This window comes from Mus caroli, chromosome 9, assembly GCF_900094665.2.
Source record: "Mus caroli chromosome 9, CAROLI_EIJ_v1.1, whole genome shotgun sequence".
Taxonomy (NCBI): Eukaryota; Metazoa; Chordata; class Mammalia; order Rodentia; family Muridae; genus Mus; species Mus caroli.
The window spans coordinates 92,693,149-92,714,535 of record NC_034578.1 but is presented as its reverse complement, the minus strand read 5'-3'; the positions used below and the strand labels follow the sequence as shown (position 1 = coordinate 92,714,535).

Below are 21,387 nucleotides of genomic sequence, written 5' to 3'. Positions count from 1 at the left end.
GTAGACCAGGCTGGCCTCGAACTCAGAAATCCGCCTGCCTCTGCCTCCCGAGTGCTGGGATTAAAGGCGTGCGCCACCACGCCCGGCTCCCCTTCTATTTTTGAAGCAGGCTTTCACTTAGTAGATTAGGTTGCCCTTGAACTCATGATACTCGTGCCTTAGCCTACTGTCTTAGTTAGGGTTTCCACTGCTGTGAAGCGACACCACGAGCAAGGCAACTCTTAAAAAGGACAATATTGGGACTTGTTTACAGCTTCAGAAGTTCAGTCCATTATCGTCATGGCAGAAAGCATGGCAGTGTCCTGGCAGACATGATACTGGAGAAGGAACTGAGAGTTTTACATCTTCAGCTAAAGGCATCCAAAAAGAGGCTCTCTTCATTGGACAGAGCCTGAGCATCAAATCTCATAGTGACACACTTCCTTGAACAAGGCAACACCAACAAGGACACACCTAATAGTGTCACTCCCGTGTGCTAAGCCTTCAAACACATGAGTGTTTGAACCTATTCAAACCACCACACCTGCTGTTTTCTGGGATTGCAGATTTAAGCAATTTGGCCCCTTTTTTCTTAAACACATTTTTTTAAAAATATAATAATGGAAACTAGAGAGATGATGGTTTAATGGTTAAGAGCATTTGATGCTCTTGCAGAGGACCTGAGTTCAGTTCCCAGTACCCTCGTGGAGTTTCATAATCATCTGTAACTCCAGAGCATTTAATGCTCTCTTCTGGTGTCCATGACTGCGCATGCACCTGGTACACTTACTTACATAGGCAGAATGAATACTCTTACACGTCAGGCGGGAAAGATGCAGTCATAAAACTCTCCATTGTCAGTTATTGGTCTACTTTGTTAACTGAGTTATAAATCAGGGTTGTTGAGATAATGTAACATTTGATTCATCAAGCAATAATTCAGTACTTCAAAGGCTAAAAGAACTCTAAATTTAATGGAGTATTTACAGACATTGCAAACATAACTTGACCTGATGGACCTGATGATTTGTTAATGTTGTTTTGTCTTAAGAATACTGTGGGCAAGGGGTAGAAAGGGAGTAGAGGCTTGGGTGGGTTCTCCAGTGCCAAAAAAGTAGAATCTAGGAATATTCTGTATATTCTTATAGTATAGAATATATATAATCTCAAATTCACCAGGTTAGACTGACTAGATTAGCTCTACCTCTAAAATTATCTTCACCTGACCTGGTTAAGGACACTGACTCTGGGTTAGCACTGAAGTACAACCATCACAGCTCCACTGCATAGAATCTCCTGTTGTCAGGGTGTTTTACAAATTCTTTTTGCTTCTTGTACTTGCTAAGCGGCTGTCAGTATTCAGCACGACTTAGGTGATCTGAGAATGGTTGCTAAGAACTATGCCTTTGGGTTTTGTTTTGGTTTTGGTTTTTTTTTTTTTAAGACTAAATGTACTTTGTGGGAAAAATGGGTAAACCTGATGTTATGTTGACTATGACTGAGTCTGTATTCCATTTTACTTCTCTATTCTAAAATTATGAAGATTTATATCTTAATAGCTATTTTGTTTTTAATTTTTAGAGCAATATACTTTGCTGCTTATTCAAACTGCAAGGAAAAGTTGAATGGTGTTTTTGAACCTGATTCTACCCAAGTACACATGGTTTCAGCTGCAATGGCAGGTATGAATATTTAATAGTAAAAACTCCTCTAAGTCTGGAAAAGTTAATGATGACTTCATATCAAATTAAGATGGTTAGTGTGCCTCTTAATAATTAAAGTGTGCAAAATGGCTTTTGTTCATTTGAATAAAACATTTGCTGTACATAAAATCTGTTATCAGTTGAATCTATGTGTCTCAGGGTTTAAGTGACAGACTGCAGATAACACATTCATTTTGCTGTGTGCTGGTTAATATTTGATGCATCCATGCTTTTAGAGTCTAGCCATACCTCCACTGGAGTTAGAGCTGCCACTTGTTCTCCTCAGTTTCCATTAGTGACTTCCTGCTCCTGTCTGGAACATGCCGCCCGCCATTCCTGGGTGCAGTATTCATTGTGTCCTGGTGCAGATGCTGCAGTTGTGTGAGGTTCATTATGACCCAGTTATTGCAGTTGGTGTGCCCTTAAGAATAGCTTGTCATTCCTCACAACCTGGACTGCATCCTGGACCTGAGCTTTAGACACCGGCTTATGTGCACATGCTTGTGTAGGACTGTTCCCAGGAAATTAACGCCATGCTGATACGATTCTGAATCAGAACAGCCCCACAGGTCTCTGCCTCCCTGCTCAGGATGAGCGGTAAAGATTGGCCATTCTGACTCTGCAGTCATTTGCTGCCATGCATGTTAGACAAAGCCTTGAAGTTTAGTTCTTAATAGAAATGTCTCCCAGTTTTCTGAGAATTATTAATTAATCTACCTTATATTTCCAAGTTGTCCTGTAATTTCATAAAACAATAGCTGCTTTTATCAGCTGTTGATCAATAAACTGACTTCCCATTGTGTGCTTGAGGAGTGCCTTAAACTGTTAATCGCCGGGCGTGGTGGCGCACGCCTTTAATCCCAGCACTCGGGAGGCAGAGGCAGGCGGATTTCTGAGTTCGAGGCCAGCCTGGTCTACAAAGTGAGTTCNAAAAAAAAAAAAAAAAAACTGTTAATCATTTTCTATTTAGAATAGTTTAATTCGAACCACATATTTAACCACGTAAGTGTGTGTTTGAAATACTGATTTGTGAAATATTGATAACCTTTGCCATATAATAAACCTAGTAATACTTTACAAATTGTGTTCAAAGCTGTGTATTTTACAACTGTTGACTGACATTTGAAGCTGGAAGGGACAGTGTTTAAAAAGTCAAGATACTGTATCCTCTGATTTGCCAGCTTGGAGGTCTTGAATAAGATAGGTAATTCCTAGGAGTTTTTATGACATTATCCATGGAATAACTGGATTGATCTGGATAGGTTGGGCTTCGAGAATTAGTTCTTAGTGTAATAATATTTACCTAGTTACAAACTAGAAGTTTTTAATTATACTATTTATAGATTTTGATTATGGATGTTTTCCTCTTACTTATTTGATTGAATATTGGTGAAAGTTGGACCAATTAGTTATAAACCCAGTAACCATTACATTAGCTCAGTATATTTCTTGACTTTAGCATTTGTGGTTTGGGGGCAGTGGGGTTGTTTATATCTAACTCCAAAAAATTAAAAAGAAATGTTGATGTTAGTGTAAAAAATTAACAGATAAACAGTCGTTTTAAAGTTGACAGTGTTAATTATAGATTTAATATTAATAGTGTTAATTTAAGATTTAATGTTAGAGGGTCAAAGTATCTTACCAGAACATCTTATTTTATTAGGATATATCAACAAAATTTATTACTGGCTTTTTATTGCAAAGTAATTTAGTAAAACTTTTTAATTCTTTCCTCAAATGTATAACATCTTCATTTATACTGTTTTCCAAATTGAATTTTGGTAAATTGATAAGCATGCATATACAGACATTATTACACTGTGCAGTGTAATACTATGCAGTTGGAAATCTTTTTTTCATTTACTTACAGTTACATTGTCTTGAAAATTATGCTCTCTACATTTCTTTGTACTGTTTGTTAGTATTAACATTTAGCTTTGCAAGTTTTTTATGTGTTGCTACATGGCTGGTGAAACAGAATGGTCCCGCACAGATTGACTAAGGTAGATTTTTCTCCCCATTTATTAAAATAATCTGTACCAGATTGTTCTGGGTTTTCTTCAGGGCCATAGTTTTGGACGTTGAAGAATGATTTAGAGGTACAAAGTTCTTAAAGATAAGTCAAGTGAAAAAGTTTTTAACTGGCTGTTAAAAAAAAGAAATGCTAACCTTGTCACTTAGGTAGCAGAAATGCATTAAAGATTCAGCCGTATCACCTTGGCAGTTTTGCCACTCCAGTCAGCACACACAGCCTCTCTCTTCAGTTTCATCTTACTTATCCAAATCAACTAAAACATGTTTAAAATTAAAACTTAGTTAAAAGTGCTATTTAGAGTGGGTTTTTTTGGTTTTTTTGTTTGTTTGTTTGTTTTTGCAGTATTATAAGTGGCCATACCTAAAATGGTTTACTGAAACATTTTCCAATTACAAAGATATTCCATCCAAGCAATGCTGGTTGCTTCTGTGTTTTACCCACCTTTCCCCCCTACATATAACTGTTGACAGTGTTTACTATAGCTATTGAGGGTTTCTGTTTTATGTCTTGTTTTCTTGAAATAATCTTGAGTAACCTTCTGAGTGTACCATGGCACCTATTAGTATGCCAAAAAAATGTATTAAATTTCTTCTTTCTTTACAGTAATTCCCAATTTTTAAAAGTTTACCTGACACATACTTTCTAAATGTAACATAAGTATAAAGGAAATGAGTTTCTATTTTTATTATTGTTTATCCATATAGTTAGTGTGAAATTTCTAGTATATTAGTAAACATAATCATTTAGTGTTGTCAGTATATCTAGTGAATAGTATTTACTTACAGAATATATTATTTTTGTTGGTTTGTTTTTAAGAATGCATTTTTTTCAAGGTATTTTTTCTGTGATTTTTAACTTCATGATTTGAATGTAAGGTTAGGTGTTTTTTACTCCTTAAATAGAAAGTTTACCTTACAGAACTCAGCCAAATGCATGGTTGGACAGCTGCTGTGTATGCTTATTTGTGAACATTTTTCCTGTTTTCTGTTTTGTAGAACACAAGAATTAATACAAAATAATCCAAAATATTCCATAAGTATGGATGTGCAGTATTACTGCTAGAGTCACAGGTGACAGGTACTACTGTTAGCAATGTGTACTTTATTAGTTACGCAAAGTTCCAGACTTTAATATTCTGTTGGGGCTCTGTGTGTTTCTGTTTGTTTACTTATTTTAATCACTAGATAATCTGATTTTTAAAGAACAAATAAAAGTGTTTACAACTCTTTCATGGTAGATAATAGTGATAGGAAATGGGACATAGAATCCCTTCTCGGTTTGTTTGTTTTTTTTTTAGATTCTCCCTTGACAAGGTTAGCATTTTTTCTTTAAGACAAAATTGATCGTCTTTTAGGTAAGTATTTGGACTCTGAATCTGCTGAAGATGGCGGGATTGTCAGTACTCTGTACTTTTATTATAAACACAAGGCACATTCTGATATTCTCTTAACTTAAAAATTAAAAAAAAAATCTCACAGTAAATATTTCTTAAGTCCTTCAGTGAGATTCATTTTGTACACATGTGTCTATGAGGTCACTGCTTGTTGTTATGATACAGAAAAGCCTGTGTCTATTTTAGGCATTTACTGTACATTTCTCCCGAGAAAAGAGTGAGATCGTGTCATCTCATGCTCCCCATCCGCAGGTCACTTCCTGTAGAAATATGGACTAACTTACACCTCGTGAGTACTCAACTCAGCGTCTCTTGCAGCCTCTAGTATAAGAACACACTCTGGGATGGATTGTATAGTAGCTGTAGAAGGCGGGACGTGGATTGCAATATGTGCATTGTTGAGTGTTTCATAAAGATTTAACACTGGTCCCCTTGTTATCCTTCTAGAAGGAAGAATGGCCTACTTTTCAGTTACCATGTAAACTTGAGGTCCTCAGCTTGGCCGTAATAGCCTTGACCTCCACAGAATGACAAGAATATATGTTAATATCTTAGAGAGTTTTAGCTTTAATATGCTGTCCTACAGCTGTTAAACAGTAGTAGTTGTCTTTTGTCTTTGCCTAGCTAACATTTAGAAGTCTAATACAGTGCTTTCCACTCTCATCTATTGATACTTGGTTACTGATCTTTTTTAAAAGACTGGTGTCTCTACTTTCTAAGAAATTCAGGCTGTAATGAATAAGGTCTTAGCTGCTTTAGTGTAGTTATAATTTTTAAAATAGTTTGAGTACTTTAGTCTTAGGAGGTTGTATATGCTTTATACTTTCAGAGCTTAATTGAAATAAGTATTGAAATGCAGTACTGCAGGTATCACTCATTTAAGCATGCTCAGTGAGTTTCTATAGGTGGGATTTGTTTATGTTTTTAATTGACTTATATTGTCAAGTAGAGTTTTATTTGATGTACAACTTAAATTTACATTTAAAGTTTTCTAAAGTTTCTCAGTAAAACACTGATACTACTAACTAAATGCCTCTATTGGCGCTTTGCTTTGATTGATTCTGGAACAATACACATTTTCAATCTACAAGTGGCTCCCTCACTGTATTTTCCATTGTTTTAATGTTTTATTGGGTGTTCTGAATGCATTAGTCTCTTATTAAAATGTAACAAAACTAAAGTACAGAATTAGAAACAGGTAGGCAATTTCTAAGCTTTAGGATTACCATGCCCAACACCAGTGTGTGCTTGTTGTAAATGTAGCGAGAAAACATGTTTAGTTGTGGCTAACCACAAACTTCCTTACCACATAATTTTGTTTTATTTATCCATTTGTTTTGTTTTATTTCTTGGGTTAATAAGTTATATTTTTCCAGATTTAATTAGCCTAATAATGTCTGTTTTGCTATTTAACTATTTTTTTTTTGTTAAAAGAAACTAATACTATAAAGAACCAGTTAGCTTTTTTTTAGGTTTATTTATTTGTTTGTTTATTTATTTATTATATGTGAGTACATGGTAGCTGTCTTCAGACACTCCAGAATAGGGTGTCAGATCTCATTACAGATGGTTGTGAGCCACTATGTGGTTGCTGGGATTTGAATTCAGAGACTTCAGAAGAGCAGTTGGTGTTCTTAACCGCTGAGCCATCTCTCCAGCCCCTGCTTTTTAATTTTTTATTATTTTTTTTTCATTTTTAAGAACCAACAGCTAAAACCTATAGATAATGCCTATATTCTTTATCCAGGCCAGTAAGTAATTTGATGATTAGCTAGTTGTCTGTACTCTGGTGCCAGAGCAGTCACAGTAAGCAGAGCTTACAGTAAGATAACAAGATAACATTCTCTTGCTTACCTAAATTTTAATGTTGGCCTATTACACATTGTATCTGGAAATTAATTTTAGTTAAGTGAGAAATACCTGTTGTTTGCTTTCTGACCTTGTTTATTTACAGAGAAATATTAAAGTTACTCGTTGAGTATTAAAACTTTTGTACTCTGAGTAATTTAAAATATTTTTTATATGTAGTGATCTTAAAGTGAGGGATTATGTGACTTGGAAAGCGATCAAGGGCATATACTTGAACTAAATGTGGTAATCTTTTCAAAAAAGTAAGTTGAATGAAAGTTTTTAATTGGATAGCTTTATTTTTAGCTAAAGAGAATAAATTCTATGCCTTTTAAGTTAAGTTTTATAAGAAGACAGGTTAGCTTTCCTAGGAATAATTAAAATCATTATGAATAATGAATAGTGTTGTAGATTTATGCTGCTCCTTTTTAATTAGAAACTCACTGTCTTACTGTATAGACACTTAGCTAATATACATATTTGGGTGATACAATTCTTGTTTAGTAAATAAGAACTGGGGTTAGGGTGTGGCTTTGTAGTTAGACCACGTGTGTAGCAGTTGTGAAGCCCTGGTTTCAGTCCCCAACAAGGAGTCATTTAATTGGGGTGTTTTGACCTGTATTGATGTCTGAAAGTGTGTAATTTTAATTTGTTAAGTTTAACTTTCTTATTTAGAAAAATGAGATTCAAAGGAAGAAAATAACAGTGTGCATTCATTCTCAGACTAAGCGTGTAAGACAAATATTTAAACTAGTCTGATAGTCAACTTTTTTTTTCCACCAAGAGTAAACTCATGAGAACCTCTTATTAAAAAGGATATTCTTTGACAATCTGTTCCATATTTCAAATTGATTATGTTATTACCTGCTAATGCCAAAGTTACTGGTTTCATTTCTCTCTCTGTAGTATTAAAAGCACTTAAGTAGAAACTATATTATATACTAGTCAAAATAGTATTAAAAAGTTAATAAGCCAAACTTTATCTTGCTAAATAGGCTTAATTGGGACACTTCTTTGTGTGAGATGTGGCTACTTTTACAGTGTTAAAGCAGGGCATAAAAGAAGTAAAGTTTGAGTAAGTTCATTATGTGATACTGCAGAAGGGGAAAGAACAGTTGAGTTAGATCATTCCACTTAATGTAGCAGCTTTCAAAGCCAAAGAGCGTTTACGGTTGGCTCTAATAACGTTTATAGTAGGATTAAATACATCACAGCATTTTTCTCATATTAAATGTGTTGAGTATAGTATGTCTTTCTAAAAGCAACCCGCTTGACATGATAGTATTTGATAGAAGGTATTAAAATAACTAGGTTCCTTATTTCTCTATCTGAGCTTATATAATGAATGTCAAGGCCAGTTGAATAACGTAGCTCTGTGAAGTTTGTTACTGATCTTACTTGGGAAAGCAAAGTAAATTCACTTATGTAGATGAAACATCTTTATAAATCCTTGTTCATAAGACAGCGTTTTCTATGCTGCTTTCCTAAAAATTAAAGATAATACTTGGTCCCAGAGCACACTGCTCCAGCCATCCTAATTTGCTCTAAAGCTGAGCCACCCCGCCATGACCACTGCTGCTCTGCAGTGGTGTCACTAGGTGACTGTAGTGACAGAGGGCTGCCTTCTACCCTACTCACTTTCTTCATTGTCCGTAGAAGGGAGAAGAGAATTCCGGTTTGTAACTTTTTGGACAAACTTTTTAAGAGTTTTTACTTGTTTAATTGGGTAATAAGTGGCCCCACCTGTTAATCCTAGCAGAAATCTTACCTCTGTGTTAATATTATTAAAAAAAAATGATGGGCCAAACTTCCGGTCCACAGACCAAAATATTAGTATATAGTGCCATTTATGTTGGCTTCTCTTTGAATGTAGTGTGGCAGGTAATAGATTCACCCCCAGGCAACTGTTTTAGAATGCATGTTTGTGAACTTGGATTATAGGGGAGAACACCATGTTTTCATGTAGGTTAGGAGAACACTTGAAGTGAGGTCAGAGTTTGCTCCTGAAAGAATCATCTAGAAAGGCCAGAATTGTGAACAGGTGTTCATGGTCACCAGAACATAAAATGAAAAGTGTGAAGCCTGTATCAGTTAATAGTTTCAACATTGCTAGACATTTTCTTTACTATAGATTCATATAATATAAAGATCCTTAATGTGAATAATGTATTTCCTCTCTACTGACACATTTTAAATATATTTGTTTAGGTTTTACTGCAATCACTGCAACAAACCCCATTTGGCTTATAAAGACTCGGTTACAGCTTGATGCAAGGTATGTTTTTGTTTGGTTGGTTTGTTTTGGTTTTGAGACAGGGTCTTATTGTAGCCTGGGAGGAGCACAGGCTGCCCTCAAATGCATGTTGATCTTACTGCCTCAGCCTTCCAAGTGTTATGCTTACAGGTGAGTCACCACACCTAGCTCAATATAGTTATTCCTTTTTTTTTTAAATAGGTGTGTACTCTGTCTGCATGTACACTTGCGTGCCAGGAGAGGGCATCATACCCCATTATAGATGGTCGTGAGCCACCATGTGGTTGCTGGTAGTTGAACTCAGTATCTCTGGAAGAGCAGATAGTGTTCTAACTGCTGAGCCATCTCACCAGCCTTAAATTTAAAAAAAAAAATTAATTAATTAATTTTTTTATTCTTTTTTTTTTGAATCAGTGCATGACTTTTTTTTTTTTTTTAGATTTATTTATTTATTATATGTAAGTACACTGTAGCTGTCTTCAGACACTCTAGAAGAGGGAGTCAGATCTCGTTACAGATGGTTGTGAGCCACCATGTAGTTGCTGGGATTTGGACCTTCGGAAGAACAGTCGGGTGCTCTTACCCACTGAGCCATCTCACTAGCCCCTAATTTTTTTATTCTTAAAAAAATAAGCTAACATGGATTTAGTTAATTTTTTATGTATAAATTTGTATTTGTAATTCCTCATTTATCCCTTTTTGGCTGCTAATTTTATATGCAAAAGTGGGATGGCATTACATTTTCACACATGGACAGGATGCATTTCTAACACACACACACACCCATTCTCTCTCCTGTTCCATTCTCAGTGATACTAGCTCCACTTCTCCTTTTGTCTTTCGTGTGTGTGTGTGTGCTGCTATGAGCTTCTTTAGGATGATTTCCAGAAGCCATGGGTAAGAGTTTGTTTTAAAGAGGGTAGGCCCCTTAAAATAGCTACACCACTAAAGAAATTCTGTGCCCCATCAACCTTTAACTATACCCAAATCCTCAGGAGAGAGTGGCACTCTATGAACCCCTTCCCTTCCCTCAGCAGTGTTGACAGGACAGTTACGTAAAGATCCTGTGCAGGGCGTCTCAGCTGCCACGAGTTTAGTGCCATCCTCACGTCATGACTAGAAATCAGTATTCTCTGTCATCCCTCTGTCTCTTACCTTCTTCCCACCCCTTCTTTTTTTTTTTTTTTTTTTTTTTTGAAACCAGAACATTTATTTTATGACTGATTGAAATCCTTAAGATGAACTGGATGCTGCAACAGCTGCCCCTCTTGGGTTTTGGTGTTGTTCCCTCACGAATCCATGTCTGAGTCTGCGGTAGACAATCTTTAGGTGCCTCATCCTACCAGTCCCAGTAGTGTTTCGTCTCTTAGCCTTGGCACTCCAGTTATACTTCCACTTGCGCTTGGCAGGGTAGCCATACTTGCCACAAGTCGACTTCTGAAGGTGGTAGGCCTTGGAGCCACAGCGGCAGCACAACTTGTGCGTCTTGTTACGACGCTTACCAAAGGATGACGTTCCCTTCGTCATCTTAATTCTACCGGCGAGGCCAAAGAGAGCTTCCCACCCCTTCTTCCAACAGTATTTGCTGAGTCTTGGAAGAGGTTATGCAGACAACCCATTTATAGCTGAACATGCAACAGTTGTTGATTCTTTGTCTCTTGACAGTCTGTAGTCACAGCTCACCTTTGCAAAAAGAAGCTGGCAGCAGCATCCTTCTGTGGCATGAGCATGGTTACTGACGGCCATCTCACGGGCCTGTCATGTCCATTTAGCAATCATTTTCCCATTAGTCACGGGGTTCGACCAGTTTTTAACCAAATGTGAAACTTTTCCTCTGAAGCAAGCCTCTGTCTGATCCAGTCGGAAAGCAGATGGGCATCCCCTGAAATAGGCCTGCCAGTGTTACACCATTAGGTTCATCTTGCCTAGCCAATCAGTGTTGTTGCATATTGAGTCCACAGCAAGTAAATCTGGTTGAGTCTCCTTCCCAGCCTTCTGCATAGCACTTTCTAGCACTGAGGGCCACTATTGAGTATTTGTTGGTGCTTCTGCTTCATTTGAAATGTGGATCTACCAAAAGCAAAAGCTATATAATAGCTGATAATGAGACAGTCTAAATAAGAAAACTGCCTGTATTTCGGAGTTTTATGTGCTTTTTATTGGGGGATGATAGGTTAACCAAGCCAAAGTAATGATTATTACCTGTATAGCTACTTGTAAGGGCCTCCCAACAGCGAAATAAATGACCTCATAACCCAGTGACCTATGTCCAAAAGCCCTGAGCTGGGAGGCCGTATCCCTATGGTGGTAGACATCCTTAGTTACCACTGACCTCAGGTTTACCAAGAAAAAGTTTATTCATTCAACAGAGCTATGTTGAGCAAGTACTGCTTCATGTTGTAAGATTCACCAGGAGTCAGTGAGGTTTATTTTAAATGGATAGATCAATGAATGATTCTTTTTTAAAGCCTGCTTTTGGTTTTTCGAGGCAGGGTTTCTCTGTATAGCCCGGGCTGTCCTAAGTGCTGGGATTATAGGCCTGCACCACCACTGCCCTGCTTAAAGCCTATTTTAATCAAGAACCAATAAGAATAAATCTCAGAGAATCTAAAGTATAAGACTTCGGGGATGTTTTGTCAGCTGAGAGCAGGCTAGAGGCAGCAGTGCAGCTGAGGGATTCCATCCATCTCAGCTCCTGTTGACCTCAGTGGAGAAAAGGGAGATTATGCTACTTCTTAAATAGCCAATCCTATCTGGTTGTAGTAGTCAGGGTTCTCTAGAGAACAGAGGATTACAGTAAAAGACTTGTTGATAGTTTCTAGGTCTAGGTCTGGATTAGCTGGGCAGTGTCGTTCCCTGAAGGTACTATTCCCTATATTGCCCTTTGAATCAGACCTTTCCTTAAGCTTTTTTTTTCCTTTAAAGATTTATTTATGTACTTTATCTATGTGGGTGTTTTGGCTATATGTACATTTGCACACCAGAAAAGGTACTGGATCCCATGGGGCTACAGTTACAGATGGCTATCAGCCACCATATTGTGCTGGGAAGATCAGCCAGTGTTCTTAACCACTGAGCCTTCCCTACCACCACGACCGTTTTTTGGAGTTAGGGTTTCTCTGTGTAGCCCTGGCTGGGAGCTCACTCTATGGACCAAGCTGGCCTTGAACTAAGAGATCTGCCTACCTGTCCCTGCTTCCTGAGTGCTAGAATTAAAGGCATTTGTGCTTCACCACTACCGCCCAACTAAACTTTTTAGTCTCTTTGAACAAAGAACTTGATTCCACCTGGTATAACTGTCCTTTGAGACACTTGGCCAGAGTCTGACCAATACAGATGCAGATGTTCGCAGCCAACTATCAGACTGAGCACAGGGACCCCAATGGAGGAGTTAGGGGAAGGACTGAAGGAGCTGAAGGGGTTTATAACCCCATAAGAAGAACATCATCCAAGCAGATCTCCCAGAGCTCCCAGGGACTAAACCACCAACCAAAGAGTACACATGGAGGGGCCCTGTGGCTACAGCAGCATATGTAGCAGAGGATGGCCTTATCTGGCATCAGTGGGAGGGGAGGCCCCAGTGTAGGGGAGTGCCAGGGTATGGAGGCAGGAGTGGGTGGATAGGTGAGGGAGCACCCTCATAGAAGCAGGGGGGTAGGGGGTGCAGTGGAGGGTTGTAGAGAGGAAACCGGGAAAGGGAGATAACATTTGAAATGCAAATAAATAACCAATAAAACAAAAGCAAAAAAGAGAACTTGGTTCCAACATTACATTTCCTGGTGCTCTTTTTTTTCCAACTGCATCTATATTTCTCTTTGTTCTGCTTGCCCCCTTTTTGCATAAAGTGATCACTTAGTCTGTCCTGAAACCTCCTTTACCAGTGATACTGACCCAAAACTCTCAGTCGCATTTTTAGGTGAAGGGAAAAGATCAGCCACTACTTTGTAAATGTAGGAACAGAGTCCTTATTTACCAAGCTGCTCCAAGGGAGTCTGTCATGCATTTATCTGATAACTTTTCAGCTGGACCTTTGTGAAATTGAAAAGAACTAATTACGATCCTTCCTTTAAGATGCAGTATCATAATTAACACCTCCCGTGGCCTTTGGGGGTGAGGTTAGTTTGTTTGGTTTTTTTGAGACAGAGTCTTAATTATGTAGTTCTGGCCTGCCTGGAATTCACTGTGTAGACTAAGCTGGCCTCAAACTCATAAAAGATCCACTGCCCTCTGCTTCCCAGAGTGTTGTTTAGATGATGATGTACACAATACAGACAATGCCGACCCTCATTGTCTCATGTCAGTAACTGCAAAGGAAATTTAGCCTCCTTGGAACTGAATGTTCACCATGTAAGACTTTGGGGTTTGATACTTTTTGAGTCTTGCTTGGGTCAACATTTGAGCATGGCATGGAGTTCCATAAAAGTAGAGGAAAGAATAAAGAGTGCCATATTTAAGAAATACATATTTTGTTAACTTCGATAAAAACCTTCCAGTTTCTTAATGCCCGTAATATTTTCCCTTTTATTTGCAGGACTCGTGGGGAAAAGCAAATGGGTGCTTTTGAATGTGTTCGTAAAGTATATCAGACAGACGGACTGCGAGGATTTTATAGGGGCATGTCTGCCTCCTATGCCGGCATATCAGAGACAGTTATCCATTTTGTTATTTATGAAAGTATAAAGCAAAAACTACTGGAATGTAAGACTGCTTCTATGATGGAAACTGATGAGGAGTCTGTGAAAGAAGCATCGGATTTTGTGAGAATGATGCTAGCTGCTGCCACCTCAAAGACCTGTGCCACAACCATAGCGTATCCACACGGTGAGAGAATAGCTGGGCCAGAGGAGTGCATCACCCTTTGGGGCATACAAGACTCAACTGCCATATAAGAAGATGCTGCTCTTAATAGTAGTTTTAAGTCTAGTCATGCCATCATGTTTAAATGGAAAACAAGAAGAAATGCTAAAAATTTTAAGATTTTAAGTCTTTAAATTACAAGGACCCAAGCAATTTTATATTATTTTATATTGCCACATTAAGCATGCCCACCAAAAAATTGCTTCTAATATATCTTGTATTCATCTTTACTACATTTATGAATATTATTTGTTCATCAGGCTGTATTTATTATATACCCTTATATTTTACTTAGTGTATATGGCTGTATTAGTTTAGTGTTTATACAGTCTGACTGGTCTCAGGAAGCTAGCTATACACTGAATCACTGTCATGAGTTTGTAGTGACAGATGAGCTCTGTGCTCGGTAAGGAGGAGGGTAAAAAGGTAGCAGTAATGTTGCAGTAAAATGATTTTCTTTGCTGGGCAGTGGTGGCGCAAGCCTTTAATCCCAGCACTCGGGAGGCAGAGGCAGGCGGATTTCTGAGTTCGAGGTCAGCCTGGTCTACAGAGTGAGTTCCAGGACAGCCAGGGCTACACAGAATAACCCTGTCTTAAAAAAAAAACAAACAAGAAAATAAATAAAAAATGTTTTTCTTTTGTTTTTCCTAAACAGAAGTTGTAAGAACAAGACTCCGTGAAGAAGGGACAAAATACAGGTCTTTCTTTCAAACACTGTCTTTGATTGTTCAAGAAGAGGGCTATGGATCTCTTTACCGTGGTCTAACAACTCACCTGGTGAGACAGATTCCAAACACGGCCATTATGATGGCCACCTACGAACTGGTGGTCTACCTTCTCAACGGATAGCAGCAGGGGCTGCCATACTGCAGAGCAGGAAGACCAAAAGATCACCGTGGACCATGGAATCTTGAAGCCAGCCAGCATGGTGGACAGAAGACAGTAGTTGGGAAACATGTAACTACTGTGGCTGAGTGGAAGTTTGGTTTTAGGAAGTAAGGTACCATACGACATTAATCTTTCAGTGAGGAAACCCTGGGCCGACTCGTAAAGAATGCTTTGAAAAGCATTCCTTTCTCAAAATTGCCATTTTCTCTACTATCGTTCACCAGCTCCAGTTTGTTTTACTGGTTTATGACATTCAGAATATAGTGTTAATTCCATGAGCATTTTTGGTTGTTTAAACAAAATCATTCCTAAGTGTATACTGTACTGTAATTTTCCAAAGATGGTAGTGACAGTTACAAATGACTAACTTGAACTTCGGCAATACTGTAAAATAACAAGTCGGTCCTCAGTACCACTTCCCCAGGAGGGCCTGCCTGTTACAGTGCTTTACGTTATCTGACACCCATAATCACTGTATTCTGACAGCCAGTGAAGTAGTATCTAAATACTTCACATTTTCAACATCAAAATGTTAGGGTCACAGCTAAAAGATCTCCATCATAATGTGGACTTAAACATATCAAACAAACACACACAGCTAATGGTTTGGGACTATAAAATAAGCTAGTGGATACTGACTCAGTGACTTAGCATCCTCATACCTTCTCCAATTATGTGATGCAGGTATGGATATAATTTTAATTCATAATGTGATTATCACAGTCTCATACCTACACATTATTTACTTTAAAAGTAGAAAACTAACGACTTGAATTTTTTCTACTTAGTTTCACATTAAGAACTTTAACCTCTGAATTATTTCCACATCTTTATAAATTATTCTTTATTGGTAGAGGAAATGGTAATTTTCAGTTTTGCCCTTTATAGGCTCCTTGAAGTGATATTAATATTTAGGACTATAAATATTACAAAAAGACACACTCAGCTATCAGATACAGTATATCTTAGTTGGCAGAGAGCCTACAAGCGAGTGTGCTACATTGCACAAATGTTATTCCTAGTTCCCTAAATGCTCTCTCATAGAGTCAGGCTAGTTTTAGTTCATTGTGTTAACAAGATAATAGTTTTTAAATTTTGCTGTTGAGTCAACAACATGTTTGAATACTTTAATATATATGGCCATTATAAAGGTATTTGCTGCAATACTATAGATTTTCCTATGGATGTTGCTATACTGGCATATAAAACTTCTACAATTAAACTCTACTGTGGTACTCATCAGAGAACCTTAACTTTACACTTTGTGCAATGGCTTTCTCTTCAGAATGACTTTGTGAATGCACTTTGTGGCCTTTTGAGGGGGTAAGGATCAGGAGAGAATTCACATTAATTTCTTTAACATTGTTATGTATTAGGCAGAAGCAGTATTCATAATATTTTTCTGGATTTTAGGTATGTTTTGGAGATCTTACAGTATTTTAAGTGTGCTGTGTAATGCCACATTATGGGGGGAAAAAAGCTGCATGCCATTGAAAGCTTTCTCTGCTGTCACCAATGAAGTCTAATCCCTCTTAAGTTTCTCACCTTGACTTCCTTGTAATCAGTAACTGGATGTTTTTGAGGTGCTCAATTGGAATTAAAAATATTCCAATCTATTTGGAGACCAAAGGCACGTTTAGATTGTTACCTTTGGAATTATTGTAGCTTTGACATCTATTACATGGAACATACCAAAAAATAAATCCCCACCCAGGGGTTTAACTTAAATCTGTAGAGAAGGTCTCAGGCTATAGTGTTTGCCTCTTCAGGTGCCATTGATACTGCCTAATACAGTGCCATTTGCTCTGTGAAGATCCATAACAATTATGTTGAATGTCGGACATGTTCTCCTGTGTTACACAGATCTCAGATGATGAAGAATAATATGAAAACCAGCAGCCAAGGAACAGCTTGTGTTGTCGTAGCAAATCCACAATAAGTGTCCTTCAGGGATAACATGTAGTAGTCGGTATTTTACAAGTAAAACTTACATTAGCCTCTAGTGCTTTTAAAGTTAGCATGTGATCTGCAGGAAAGGGGGTTTTAGAGTCTCAGTGTTTACTTGTAAAGCAACCGCTGGAAAGGAGCAAGGAGATCTGTTTTATTTTTTCCCTGAGCGTTGTCTACCATAGTTTACTTCATGACAGAGATAATCCAAAAAACGGAAATCATATATATGTTTTATATAGTTTATCTATGAAGTATTTCTTTGAAGATTCTAATTGTAATTTTTTTAAGTGCATACTCAGAGCATTGGATTTTTTAAAAACTTGTTTTCAATTAGATAATTTTTTTTAATGTCTTAAAGAGCTAGGGTGGATCTTGTTGTATACTTTTGTTGCAGTCTTCTCAAAAAACTGAACTTACTCAGTCGGGCTAGAGCAATAGCTACTAGAAGCAGCCCCTCACACAGCAGCAACTACTGTGGCTCAAATGCCTGAAATTTGGATAATCCAGATGGTGAGTTGCAAAGCTGTAGTGGGATACCATACAGTGCTTTAAGTTTCCCGGGTTGGCTTCTACTTCAGCTTTTGTTTGTTTTATATTTGGACTCTTGTTGCCTGAGATGACCTTGACTCCTGCTTCCCCTGCCTTTGCCTATAAGTACCAGCGTTACAGGCTTGCCCCTCCACGCTCACGGACCTTGTTCCAGTTCTCATTGTACAACTGTGTAGAACCATCCCGACTCAGAGGGGCTCGAGCTAGCTTGTAATTCTGATACCATGACAGCGTCGTTAGGTCACACAGCCTGACCCTTTGTCCACTTTTGGTAGCCTTATCAGGATGAGCACAACATGGGGTGTCCAGAAGAGTGAATGTTCACTCACCAAAGTCTATGAACATGTGTGGCTCTAAAGCCATGAAATCCTTATTTCAGTTTGAAGAACTTCAGTGGTAGGGTCAATCTCCTCCTTCCTCTGAGGACTTTCCTTCGTGCTTCTCAGTTCACATGCTCTTCTGTCCAATCTGCCCCTATGGTAGGGACCCCTGCGGCTGATGCACAGCTCGCTCGCCTCCTTTACTGTGACTTCCGACATTCCTAAGAAGATCCACGCATCTGGGTAAAGAGGACAGACCTTTACTATATAAAATGAAGAGTGCTTTCTGCCCCTCGCATACCTTCTCCCCTATAACTTTGTTTCTCCTTAATTGCACCTGGATTTTTATGCTGTCCACTTTAGAAAGTAAAGGACTAGTTCTGATCAGTTATGCTAACCTTTCTGAATGTACCCCCGTGGATGTGAATTAAATTATACCAATCACTCACAGCGTAGTCAGCTTTAAAAGAGCTGATGAGCTTTGCCCATTCATGTGAGTGTTGCTATTGTTGCGGTTTTTGTACATGGCTGCAAATTATGTGCATTTATGTTCTGTTTATGTTAACTAGCTGACTTGTACTTGAATTAAAATTCAAAAAATTAAAATATGCTTTTGAAAATGTGTTTTTAAAAATATGTATCTTAATACTTTATAATGGTGATATCATTGTACTAGCATTATGCTGGGTGTAGAACAGACTGCATTGTTCTTCTGAGTTACGCAACAAAACCTTCTGCCTATTAAACCTGATAATATCTGGGTATAAAAAGGTCAGATAGTGTAATTCCTTCATACCTTGAATCTGTTGGTGTGTGGTCTTACAAATCTGTTAATCTTTGAATCCAGTGCTTTTCATCTGTCAAAACTAATCCATTTTGTACAGCACTGAACAATGAGTCTGGTTAGAGTATTAAATTGATGTACTCTATCTAGGTAGTGACATTTTTACATTAACTTTTTTGTCCTAATAATAGACTTCAAGAAAGTTAATATTTTTTAAACCAGAGAGCTTGTAGAGTCACCAGGTGAATCCATACATAGTAGGGGATATGGATTAAAAACTATGCTAATGGGCAGGCAAGGTGGCTAAGCAGGTGAGATGCTTGCTGCCAAGTCTGACCACCTGAGTGGGCTTCACATGGTGGGGGGAAAAACCAACTCCTCCAGTTCTCCTTTGAGTTGCCTGTGCAGACTGTGACACTTGACCTCTCACATACAAACACATTAAATAGTAGTTGTTTAACTGACTTGTGCTCTTGGTTCCACCTACTTCTTTCAGTTGTGTTTTAAGTTTACAAGTTTACATGTTCTTATAGGCACAGAGGCCAGGTCAGATCTGTCCTGTTGTATGGAGATTGGTATGATTTAGTTCATGTCTCATGTTAAGGGGTATGGGAGTGTGTGTGTGTGTGTGTGTGTGTGTGTGTGTGTGTGTGTGTGTTTTACTAAATGTTAAGGAGAGGAATTTGGATTTATGCTTTCTCAGCCTTAGTGTGGAGGTTTGGTCTGCTGCTATGTTGAATGCTTAATTCTGTATCCCAAGGTCTAGTTGCTTCAAGGTGAATGAATTCTCATGCCAGCTTTTGTTGTACAAATTTTGCTCCTTAATGTAAAACTATTGGTTGAATAAAGATGCCTGTAGCTAAGCAGAAGAGAGGTAGGTGGGGCTTTGGTTCCACAGGCTTTTGGGGGTCTGAGGAGAGGCCAAGAGAGAGAAGGAAAAGAAGTCACCATGGAATAGATAGATCATGAACACATACATGGCCACGAAGGCTGGCCAATTGGAATCTGAGCAGCCCAGAAGGAACAGAGAAGGTGATATCTTGGGATTATTGACAGAGAAGTAGACAAAAGAACAGAGAGGGTGGATATCTGCCCAGCTCTAGTGCTTTTAGGTTGGTTTGGTTGTTTGTTTAAGATTTATTAATTACTATATATAAATACACTGTAGCTGCCTTCAGACACATCAGAAGAGGGTGTCAGGTCTCATTACGGATGCTTGTGAGCCACCATGTGGTTACTGAGATTTGAACTCAGGACCTTTGGAAAAGCAGTCAGTGCTCTTAACCACTGAGCCATCTCTCCAGCCCCATGCTTTTAGGTCTTACTATAAATATAAAGGCTTTGAATTTTATTTGGGAACTAAATGACCTAAGGTGGGGTAGAAATCCCTGAATATTTACCACACCTTACTGTCACATTTTACCGTCACTGTACAACTCATAAAACTTAAGACATATTCATTATACAGATTTTTTTCAACCTTTGTTAGATTCCCCCCCCTAAGGTACTTTTTAAACTATTGTTAATAGAATTGTTTCCTTTTATTTCCTCAAGTATGTTTCTTACTGGTATGTAGGAAGGCTGTTGGGTTTTATGTTAATTTTGTATCCAACCTTTTTGCTGTGTTCAACTTTTTTTTTTTTAAAGCATGTGCCACCATCACCCAGCTTAAAAGAATATTTTATGTCAATCACATCTTACGTATTTTTAAGAATTTTTATATTTGTTTATTTTATTTATGAGTCCATTGTAGCTGTCTTCAGACACACTAGAAGAGGGCATCTGGTTCCATTACAGATGGTTGTGAGCCGCCATGTGGTTGCTGGGAATTGAACTCAGGACCTCTGGAAGAGTAGTCAGTGCTCTTAACCGCTGAGCCATCTCTCCAGCCCTGTGTTCAACAGTTTTAAGAGGTTTTTTTTTTTAGTAGTTTCTTTATAGTCTTTTGTGTATAGAATCATACCATCTAGAAATAGAGGTGTTTGGACTTCTTTCCTGTTTTTTTTTTTTTTTATTTGTCAGCTTAGGTTGTGGCTTTAGTTTAAGACTTCTAGTATGATTGAATAAGAGTACAGAAAATGGACACCTTTGGATTATATTAACAAAATACAGTCTTGTCATGTCACTTTTGATACTGAGGTATGTTCCTTCTATTCTGAGTGCACTTGAGACTCCGGACTAAAACTAGCTTCATGGTTGTGAATGATCTTTTTAAATGTATTTTTGAATTCTGTTTGCAAGTAGTTTGTTGATAATCTTTGTGTCTATGTTCATCAGGGAAATTGATCTAGAGTTTTTTGTTCATCTTGGTTCAGTATCAGGCTAATAGCATCGTAAAGGAGTTTGTTAATGTTTCTTCCTTTTCTAGCCTATGGAATATTTGGAGGAACACTGGTTTTAGTTCTTGGAAAGTCTGATAAAATTCACTAGTGGATTCATCCAGACCTGGGAATTTTTTTTTTTTGAGATTTTGAATTATTAATGTAATCATAATTGCTTATCTTCATGTTATTTTTGTAGGGCATATGCATCTATAAATTCACCCATTTCTTTCAGCTTCTCCAACTTAGTGGGATGTTACTTTTTAAGGTAAGACCCAATGATGTTACACATTTCATCAGTGTCTCTTGTAATGGCCCCCCTTTCTTCTAATTTATTTTGCTTTGTTGAGACAGAAGTTCTCTGTGTGTACCATACCTGTCCTGGAACTCACTTTGTAGAATAGGCTGGCCTTAAACTCACAGAGATTCACCTACCCACCTCTGCTTCCAGAGTGGGCCACAACCAATGGGTCTCTTTCTCCTCTCCTCTCCTCTCCTCTCCTCTC

The 21,387-nt window shown here is 38.0% G+C and overlaps 1 protein-coding gene and 1 pseudogene across 2 annotated transcripts in view; one reads left to right on the top strand and one right to left on the bottom strand.

Annotated features, from left to right (window-relative positions):
• The window catches only part of Slc25a36 (solute carrier family 25 member 36), a 37,729-nt gene extending 19,333 nt beyond the window's left edge, over positions 1-18,396 (top strand). The window contains exons 4-7 of the mRNA XM_021172824.2: positions 1,561-1,661; positions 9,167-9,233; positions 13,744-14,033; positions 14,725-18,396. Of these exons, the coding sequence (XP_021028483.1) occupies positions 1,561-1,661; positions 9,167-9,233; positions 13,744-14,033; positions 14,725-14,918 (652 nt within the window). The 3' untranslated portion in view covers positions 14,919-18,396. The remainder of the gene's footprint in view (positions 1-1,560; positions 1,662-9,166; positions 9,234-13,743; positions 14,034-14,724) is intronic.
• On the bottom strand, positions 10,385-10,823 carry LOC110302056 (annotated as a pseudogene). The gene has a single exon (XR_002378765.2). The product of XR_002378765.2 is annotated as a 60S ribosomal protein L37 pseudogene (transcript).
• Positions 18,397-21,387: the final 2,991 nt, after the last annotated feature.